Genomic DNA, 10,233 nt, shown 5'->3' with positions numbered 1-10,233 from the left:
GGCGCGCCGGCGGGGCGGGGGCGGGTCGGGCCGTGGTCCGGCGGGCACTGAGCGCGGCGGGAGCGGAGCGGGGCAGCAGGTACCGAGCCCCGCCGGGCGCCGCGGCCGCCGCACGCCCGCTGCCCGCGGAGGGGGTGGTGGCTGCCGGCGGGGCCGCGATGGTGCGGGCCGGGCCGGGCCGGGCCTGGAGGGCGGGGACGGTGCGCGGAGCCGGGCTTGCACCGCGCCTCCGCGGCGGCCTGAGCCGCGGCGGGGAAAGTGGGGAGGGACTCCTCTTTCTCAGCCGCCTTGCTCTGCCCCGCCGCGGGGCTCCGGCGTGGCTCAGGGGCGAGCGGCGACCGTGGCGGCGGGGGCGGGCTCGGCGCGGGGAGCGGCGGGACCCTGCGCGGCGCCGGGGCCGGTGCTGAATGGGGAGCGAGAGAGGTTGGAGGGCACCGGGAAGCGGTGGCCACCGGGAAGTGGTTGGGGAAAGAGCCCGAACGGGGCCTCGGGGGTGGGTCGGGGCCTCTTCCGTGGTGTCTCCTGCTTTTGGACTCTGTTCCCTCGACCAAAACGTTTCCCAGCATTTGTAGTGGCGATCCAGGCAAGCCTCGTTAGGTGGTTACAAGATGGGCCTCTGCGTAGCCGGTGTCCTCGCCGCAGGCTCTGGCATGCCTGGTATCCTGGCTTCTTACCAAACAGCTGGGCTGTCGAGGAGTTGGCTTTATTTCTTCCAGGATAATGTCTAGGCTTCTAATGTACTCCTGTCTCCAGGTCATAAAACCTGGATGCTCTGCTTGATACCTTCGGTGAGGGTAAAGATCATAATATCTTATGGTCACAGGGAAAAAAAAAGCAGACCTTTTTAGCTGCAGTGTAAATATTGTAATTCTAAGCTCTCATATCTTTAAAAAAAAAAAAAAAAGGCTGAATAAGCTTTCTTCAGATTTTGAGGTGGCCAACCTCCAGCCTGAAAATGACCTTGAGTATTTCTAGGCGATAGTTAAGAAACTTATAAATTAATGGGAAAATATTTTATATCGTTGATAACATAAAATTTAAATTCTTCACTTATCTTGTTTATTTTTGTAAGACAGCAACAGAGGTATAGTTGAAAAAATCCAATCATATGGATGTTTCACTTGTACATCTGAAATAAGTTTTCACGTATTTATTTTTGTTTCTGATAAAGCACATGTCACTGTTGTTTGAAGTCTATTGAAAGTGGATAAGAGGTTTTCCTAGTTCTGATTTGACCAGTGATGCTTTTCTCATAGAAGAAAAAAATAATTTCTGAAAGCCCAAGCCTTAAAATTGTCAGGAAGAGACTTACAAGCAATGTGTCAGTAAGCTTTTTGCTTAGTAGTCAGGGGAATTAAATTCTAAAAAAATCTGTGCTTTTCTAGCTAAAGCAAAGCTTAGAGTAGAATGAGCATTAATAGCTTGAATTGTTTGTGCAGGGAGGTTTGGTTAGACAGAAGCCTGCCCATGTGGGTCAGGTAACCTGCCAGGGACTTCAGCAGAATCACGCTGCAAAGTTTCTATGGAGTGTGCCTGAAAAAGGTTATTTTTATGGATTGTGCATGTGTGTGTGCATATGCGTGAATTTTCTTATATGTATTTATACGTGGGTGTGTGTCTTATATCTGAGTCAGCAGCTCATAGGTTTGCTTTTCATTTTATTTTTAGATATTATTCTCAAGATATTACTCTTTTTCTTTTCAGATTTTTCTTGGTGTTTTAGACTCATAACATATTTCTCTGGAGCTGATGTTTTCCTAGCACCTTTCAGCTTGGCTTTAAAAGCTACTTTGCTGGAATGTTTTAAACGGTTAAAAGTCCTCTAGGATTTGAAGTTTATTTAAATTAATTGAAGGAAATACTTCTGGCCTCACCAAAGAAATAACTGGAATCATGGATCAGAACAACAGTTTGCCACCCTACGCTCAAGGCTTAGCCTCCCCTCAGGTAAAAGCAAATGATCTAAAATGCAACTATTATCTGATTTTTTTATTTTTTTTTTTGGTGAAAGTATTTTCCATTTCTTGCATGTAACTTCAGTTTATTTCGTTTGCAGATCTGAAAAATTCTGCTAGGTATCGAATAATACTAGTATAAAGCAGAATTGTAAAACCATCAATGTAGATATCCAGAGGTATAAGAAACATGCAGATACACGGGGTTCCTCTAAGTAGAAACATGACTGACAAGTTGGAAAGATTAATTTTATTTTGGTGGTTGCCCTTAAAACTACGTGCATAATAGATTGTTGCTGGGTTAAGAATGTGTTTGGTAAAATGGGCACAGTCTGTGTTCAAACAATTGCAAATTAAATTGTGAGTCAAAGTTGAGACATGCTTGCAAGGTAGTGTGAGAAACGTGTCAGATCCCTAGGGGTGGTGTTTTATTCTATAAAATGTTTATGCTTTATTCTATAAAGCATACATTCTATAAAGCATAAAAAGGACTTTCTGTTTTTAACAAGTTACTACTGTGTGCTTCAGCTTTGAGATCATCAACTCAATTTACATAGATTTATATTTAGAAACTTTGTCTCTTAAAAACAAAATGGAATCAACATGATCTATGGTTTCTCTTTCATGTTTGCTTCTCTAGGGTGCAATGACTCCAGGAATTCCCATTTTTAGCCCAATGATGCCATATGGCACAGGACTGACACCACAGCCTGTCCAGAGCACCAACAGTCTGTCTATATTAGAGGAACAGCAGCGGCAGCAGCAGCAGCAACAAGCAGCGCAACAATCTACGTCACAGCAAGCAACACAGGGAACATCTGGTCAAACTCCCCAGCTCTTCCATTCACAGACTCTTACCACAGCCCCTTTACCAGGAACCACACCTCTGTACCCCTCTCCAATGACTCCGATGACACCAATAACTCCTGCAACACCAGCATCAGAGAGTTCTGGGATCGTGCCACAACTACAGTGAGTGCCCCATGTGTTAGTGCATTGTGTCCTTCTCAGATAGCCTTTTAAAGACTTAGGACCAAAGGCACGTCAGGAATGGGTACTGCATTTTGGTGGAAAGGGAGGATTCAGAATTTATGCGTCTCCTGTAGCAATATGAGTAATTTTTGCTTTTATTTTTAGCTTCATTACTAAACCACTTAATAATGTAAACAGTTTCTTAGTGATTTGTCAACCATACATCTTTTAAGTATAACAGTGGAGGGTGTTAGATATGTCTTCATTTAACACCATTGTAAATTTAACTCTGTGCAGTTTAGGAGTTCATCATGTTCCCTTTTCTAGTGCATGGGTAACACTGAGTTTGTAAGAAGGGAAGAAAACCCTAGAACTAGTTCTAAGTTTAGGTATGGAATTATTTTCATTGAACTTTAGTTTTAAAGAGACTTTTTCAGAAATTTATGGAAGGGACAAAGTGAAATGAATAAGGTGAATTGAAAGAGTAGTTTCTCATATTCCTCTTTCCTCACCCCCCCACCATTGAGGACCTTTAAATTTCAAGATTTTCACAGAAAACAAAATTTTATATCTGGGAACTTCTTTTAAACTTTCTAGAGACCTGCTATCCCATCTCCTGGCAAGGGATTTACCTCCTGTACCATTCCCATTTTGTTCTTCACCTTCCCCCTTGAAGGGCATAGCAAGGAAAATTTCAGATAGTACTACCTCATTTTCTCCCATTTCCAGCAGCTTCTCTGATTGTGATGAGGGCTCTCAGAATCAAGAATTTTTCCAGCCAAACTGAAATAGAGATTCTTCTCATGGGACAGTTTTCATAATAGCTGGTAGAAAAGGAGGAATCAGCAATCATGCCTTAGGAACTAGTGCCCTACAAAAGGAGGTTCCTGAGCACTGCTTGGTGCTCCTGTTAGTAGGAAAGATGTCATTCAAACTCACTTTGAGAAATAAAATAATGAAAAAGTAAAATCAATTAAGCTTTGTTAAAAATGAGGAAGACATGTGAATTTCTTATTGTCTTTTTAATATATTTCTCTCACCTATCTTCAGGAATATTGTGTCCACAGTGAATCTCGGTTGCAAACTTGACCTAAAAACTATTGCACTTCGTGCCCGAAATGCTGAATATAATCCCAAGGTAAGAGAAATGTATATCAAAGGTTGTGGCTGCAGGTTTCTGCAATAGATCAAAAAACCTTCCTGTTAGAGATGCAGTTTTATACTATAGTTTAAAAAGAAATCTTTAATAAACTTAGAACATTCTGTCAAATTAGTAAAAAGCATTTTTATACTGAGGTAGCTGTGATTTGCACCAGGTTGTAATTTGGTAGAAGAACCCAACCAACAGTGTAGTACACTGTCCAAGCTTTTTGTGGTAGCTCTGCTACTGTTCATATGGGCATGGTTGTTCTGTATACTCTGTGACTTCCTCCACCTAGCTGCTCCCTTGGAATTCTTGTGGTCACAGCGCAGTTGCTCATTTTTCAGAATCTCAATTCCCTTCTGTTCCCTTGTGTTCTCCCCCAGTACTCCTGCCATCTCATTGCTTCTGATGGCTCAGTTTGGTGAAACAGCGAAGCGAAACTGATTTTTTTGCACATCGACTTTTAAGTTGCCTGCTACTCCTAAGTGGTAGTCTGTTAAACTGTGGGGGTTTTTAGCTTCGGAAACCTTGAACAACAGCAGAGGACCTGGAGTGTGAAATCAGGAAAATTATGTCGCTTCGTTTTTCTTTTGGGTGGCTCCTCTTGGAAATGTTATCTTTGCAACCACAGTAGCTGGACACTAATAAAAGTTTAGGTGTTGTGTAGTTGAATTGGTTAACCTTGGGAAGGCTTCAGTTTTCCTGGGGCGTAGGGGTTTTTTATTTTACTATTTAGGACTTTGCTGCAGTTTACCTGCACTCTATTCTCAAAGGTTAAAGCAGGCATATGTCATAAACAGCTGTTACTGTAAGCTTATATCAGTGATGCTGTTACATAATTGTGAGTAAGATACTAATGCAGCAAAAATTTGAGCATGCCTGGTGACTCCTAAGGTAGGAGGGTAGGTGGCTGTGTAAAACTCGTAGGCTAGAATAATCAATACGAAATACTGTTTTCCATGTCAGAGAGAAAGGAGGGTTATATAACACACTCCTGACGTTTAGTCAGTACACTCATCTATCACAGAAAGATGTTGCTTGCCTGTACTATTTAAGACATATTTTGACAAGGGTGCTGTTGGGTAACCCACGCTACCGCCTTGGTTATGTCAGCAGAACAATTCATGGGACTGCATGGTGAGCTAGTCCAAGTTAAATACAACAAAGAAGGGTTTACTTGTGTGTGTGTGTGTGTGTGTGTATGCCCATATCAGTTTCCAATATCTCTAGCTTCAAGGAGTTTAAGAATTTGGAAATGCTTACTTAGAATAAAAAGGTAGAGCTAATCGGGCTGCTGTGTCCTACTGTGATAGCCAAGGTGACTTCTGTTTACACAGAACTTTGATCTTCAGCTGATCTGTTTGCTGTTATTATAACACTGTCCAATTTTTTTAAGACACAGAAACAAAACAGATCATAAAATTTTTGCAGATAGTCTTCCATCGTGCTTATAACAGATCAAATTTCAAGACCTTCGGAGGAAATCTTTTAAATTTATTTTTGAAATTGTCTGTATTGCTCTGATGCAAATGCTAGCATTATTTATATGTTGCATATACAGTAATGAGAGATTAACTTAGTAAAGTAGCAATGCAATGGTAAATATCCTTCCTACCTGGCTCTACCTCTCATTGTGTGTGTTTGAAGCTACTTATGATGTAAGCATTTCAAGAAAACTTTGAGTGATCAGTAAGTATGTTTGAACTTAGTATTTCTTTACACTACAGTGTAACTTGCTCCTTAGATGATGCAGTTTTGGTTTTAATGTAATGATTACAGCAATATATCACTAATAGTCTCAACGCTCACATTTCAGCGTTTTGCTGCTGTTATTATGAGAATAAGAGAACCACGTACTACTGCACTGATATTCAGCTCTGGAAAAATGGTGTGCACAGGAGCAAAAAGGTATGTTTAGGCACTACAAGCAAACTAATTCAGGCTGTCTCTTCTCATGTACCATGATGCTTTAGAAGTAACATTATATATATATATATATATATATATATATATATATATATATATATATATATATATATACACATCAAAGTCATACAGGTAGAACTCATGTTGCTTTTACAGTTGTTTGTGTAATACACATTTCTACGCAAACTGTCTTTTCGTGACTAAAGGGACTTCCCAACTAGAGGGGAAATGGTGGTTCTATTTCTGAAGCTCCTTCATCCAGTCTAATAAACTGGGTTGCAGAGGTTATTATATTCAGTTTTTTGGCTTTGCAGTTATCTGTGGGTTTTTTCTAATAATTTAAAAATTCAGTGACTATGCACTGGAACTGCTTAAACTGTAGGGGTGGTGGCAGACGGTTTTTATATTTGAATAGTTTCATTCATCACAGGATAAGAGCTCCAAGTCTCTGGTCCCTGTCGTCTGATCTTAGTTAGTTACCTCTTAACATGATCATTAAAGCCCAAGAATTGAAAACTAAACAAAAGTTTAACTCTGCTGGCCAGAAGAGAAATTCTGCTCTGAAGAACTCTGCTAGGAATCCAGAAGGAATAAGCTAATGAGCAGAGATGAATGAAGAGAGCTGTACAGGGAAACATTTTCTCTGTCTGGTGACACTTGAAGTTCAAGTTGTCCTACTCTGCATCAGGAACAACCAGATCCACAGCTGCTTACAAACCTGAAACAAACTGAATTCTGTAACACCATGTAAGGCTATGCAGTTTTGTTAAACCTATTCAAATTCCTGGGCTCAATCAAGCAGAGGATTTTGGCAGTTGAGAGATTTTTATAGAAACGTGTATTTTCTAGCAGTAGTAGTTCAAAGTTGTTCTATGGTGATAACTTACATAACAGTTTTCATGTCCCATTAGAGGGACTCTGGTCAATATTTTAAAAGTGTGAAATATATGGATTTATAATTTACTGTTTTGTGCCTCATAAACAGTGAGTGCAACACTAGTGGTGTCCAGGATATTACTACCAAAATTAGCATGAAAACCAGTGCTACTTGTTAATTTTAGATACCAGAATTTTGCATGTGACCTTCCCTTTTCCTCCACACAGCCATTTTTCTCCCAGTTAGATATTTGTGGTTTAATGCTGTTTGCTTCAAGTAATACACAACTGAGGCAATAATAGATATCCTTTTCTCACTTCAGTGAGGAGCAATCCAGACTGGCAGCAAGGAAGTATGCAAGAGTTGTTCAGAAACTGGGCTTTCCAGCGAAATTTTTGGATTTTAAAATTCAGAACATGGTGGGCAGCTGCGATGTGAAATTTCCCATCAGACTGGAAGGATTGGTACTCACACACCAGCAGTTCAGCAGGTAAAAGAAGGCTTGCTTGTGTTTCATTCCTGTTGCGTACTAGCTAGCTTAGAGAGTGACATCTGTTTAGATTATTCCCTTGCACCGTTCCCATCTCTGTGCTGCCTTAGGTGCAGCTGAGGCTGCCCATTATGAAACCATCAAAATGATCTTCCCTACTACCCTCTCCAAGTTTCAGTGAAGTCTACATCTGCAGAAGGTAGAGTGGAACATGTGTTTACAAGCTTACAAGTTTAAACACTGTCACTCTCTTTTCTTACAGCTACGAGCCGGAATTGTTTCCTGGATTAATCTACAGAATGATCAAGCCAAGAATTGTACTGCTTATTTTTGTTTCTGGAAAAGTGGTTTTAACTGGTAGGTCAAGACAGTGTCTTACTCCAGTAGGTGAGATTTTGACTGTATTACAGAGAACACACAGGGATACATAAGCTGGCAGGTACTTTCCTTTAGAGATGACAGTACTGAGAAAGAAGAGTTAGTAGAATGTTCAGTGGATGGTGTTAAGGAAACTTCCCTTTTCAGCCATCTAGGAGCCACTCTGGCAGTCACACCAGCACCACCTGCACCAGGACCAAAGCCTGTTTGCAGCTGATCGTGTCCAGTGAGCCAACAGATGCCCCACTTGACTTCCTACACACACCACACTCACACAGTCAGACAAGGTTTCCTTACCAGCTCCACCCCAGGTTTCCCATAGTACAGTCTAATCTTGGTGCAATAACTAAATAACAGCTGGAGCTGGGTGCCTCCCAGGAGGGACCCCAAACAAATGGTCGGCAGTTCACGGGGCCTCTTGCCTGGGGGTCCTGCCACACACAGCTCAATCTGCATCCCAACCTGCAGCTCAGCGCTGCAGCTGCATACTGAGCTACCTGCACTATATGTTACCTGCACTACGTGTATTCCTTAACAGATGAGAATGCATGAAGCAACACCACCTTTGGCTAGATCCATTTGAACAATGATCATGAATCCTAATGTAGTATGCAGGTGCCCAAAAAGCTGTAAGACTGCAGGGGATCTTTCTGGCAAAATCTGAAAGACTGTTTTTGTGGGCTGAGTATGTGTGACTGAGCCAGCTGTTCTTTGGCAGGTTGGCTGCAGGATGCTGCCATTCTCCCATGATACAGCAGACAAAGAAGGGGAGATACCTGAGCTCTAGGACCTCTTCAACCTCAGGCACTCCACCTACACCCTTCCTTTTCCCCTCATACTGCATCTTGCTATGGAGAAAAAACCACAAGACAGGCAGACAAAAGAATCATGTCCCTGCAGTGTGGGGAATGGGCAGGCAGTCTGCAGCAGTCTCCACTGCCAGACCTTCCTCCCACAGATGTTCACACTCAGAAAATCTCCATCAGTTAGGCCTTTCTGCAGAAACATCCTGCAGGGCTGTGCTTTGTAGTTGTGTCTTCTGTGGAAATTATGTATAGGATAATCCCATTTGCAAGTGTAGCATCTGCACAGAGATGCTAATGAAAGTTGTAACACTTGACAAAATAAACAGAAGGCTGGTAATGTATGCTCTCTATGAAACACGTTTTAAAAAAGATTGTAAAAATAAGGATTTATGGATATGTGTAGGTTTTATATAGAGTCACATTAAAATAAACATTCTAAAAGCTAAAATAGAGTATTAGGTGAAAGGTACAAACTAACTTAATTTCCTATCTTTTTTCAGGTGCTAAAGTACGAGCAGAAATCTATGAAGCATTTGAAAACATCTATCCTATTTTAAAGGGATTCAGAAAGACAACGTAATAGTTTCTACATGTTTCAGAGAAATCAGGGGTCTATTTTAAAAGGTATTGTGTATGGCACAGCAGTAACAAGAGACAGACTTCCAGTGCAACTGCAACACCAGGACTTGGACTATTTCCCAGTTAGTGCCTACTTCCCTGATGGACAAGGGGAACTGTATTCTTGAATATGTCTACTGAGTTACTGTGAGTTGCTTTACTGGGCTGTTCCTAGAGCAGTCCCTCCAATTTTTATTTATATCCTAGCTTTTAAATAGTTTTAATGCCAGTTCTATTAATAGGAAATCTGTAAGTTGGTTTAAAGACAAATGCAACTGTGTCACTCAGTGTATAAACCACTTAAATTGCCATGTATATATGTTTTAAGTTCCTTCCATGGTTTTATAATTTTCAGAACTTGAGCTTTTGAATTTTTTCAACTTTAAATTTCTTTGGTGCCAGTCACATTTCCTCTTTCCAGTATTAAGCAAGATAGGATAAATTTATTAATGAAAATGGCTCACTGTACATATATATATAATATATACCTTTCTTCTCTTTCCTTCTTCAACTCCACATGTACAATAAACCCTGTTTATACAACTATGGGAACTGTCTTAATAAATTTTAAAATTACCCAGTTGGTAGAGTGAAATACATTGATTTTTTTTTAATTTAATCTGGATTTTTTAATAGCACATGCACTACTGTAAGCGACTTGTTATTTTAAGAGAATCTTACCAATGTTCCGGCTTACTTACCAGCAGTCACATCCTTGGAAACATCTACCTTGAATACTTCCAATATGTTAAAACAAAAGAGATGACTGGTTAAAGAAGTTTGTGTTCAAGTATGTGTTGCCTTATGTTCAACAGATGGGATTTAGGCAAGTCTTAAATAGCTACACTTGACTGAATTGGAACAAAAGATCCCTGCTTAGCTCCTAGAATTTCTTTAAATTACTACTTTTGTATTTTACCAGCTATGACAGTCTCACTATATTAGTGTTCCTGTAAAATGTCAAAGCCCTTCTGACTAGTCAGTATGTACATAATCTTCCTTCTGAACCATGCTTGAAGCTTAACGAGCTGAGAACTAAAAATAAACTTTTTTTTTTCTTCAGTAAA

General features: G+C 40.7%; 1 protein-coding gene across 2 annotated transcripts; it reads left to right on the top strand.

The window, feature by feature from the left end:
* TBP (TATA-box binding protein) lies at positions 1-10,233 on the top strand. 2 transcript variants are annotated; one of them, XM_032684492.1, is made up of 8 exons: positions 1-79; positions 1,705-1,947; positions 2,596-2,927; positions 3,978-4,065; positions 5,888-5,979; positions 7,197-7,364; positions 7,627-7,721; positions 9,049-10,233. In XM_032684492.1, exons 2-8 carry the CDS (start codon positions 1,894-1,896, stop codon positions 9,126-9,128), a joined length of 909 nt encoding a protein of 302 aa, XP_032540383.1. In that variant the 5' UTR covers positions 1-79; positions 1,705-1,893; the 3' UTR covers positions 9,129-10,233. The 2 variants fall into 2 exon arrangements, with proteins under 2 accessions (XP_032540383.1, XP_032540384.1); XM_032684493.1 differs by lacking the exon at positions 1-79 and adding an exon at positions 669-788.

The sequence above is a fragment of the Chiroxiphia lanceolata genome, chromosome 3 (genome assembly GCF_009829145.1).
Source record: "Chiroxiphia lanceolata isolate bChiLan1 chromosome 3, bChiLan1.pri, whole genome shotgun sequence".
Classification (NCBI taxonomy): Eukaryota; Metazoa; Chordata; class Aves; order Passeriformes; family Pipridae; genus Chiroxiphia; species Chiroxiphia lanceolata.
Note: the sequence above shows the minus strand (reverse complement) of the source record. Positions and strands in the feature narration are given on the sequence as shown.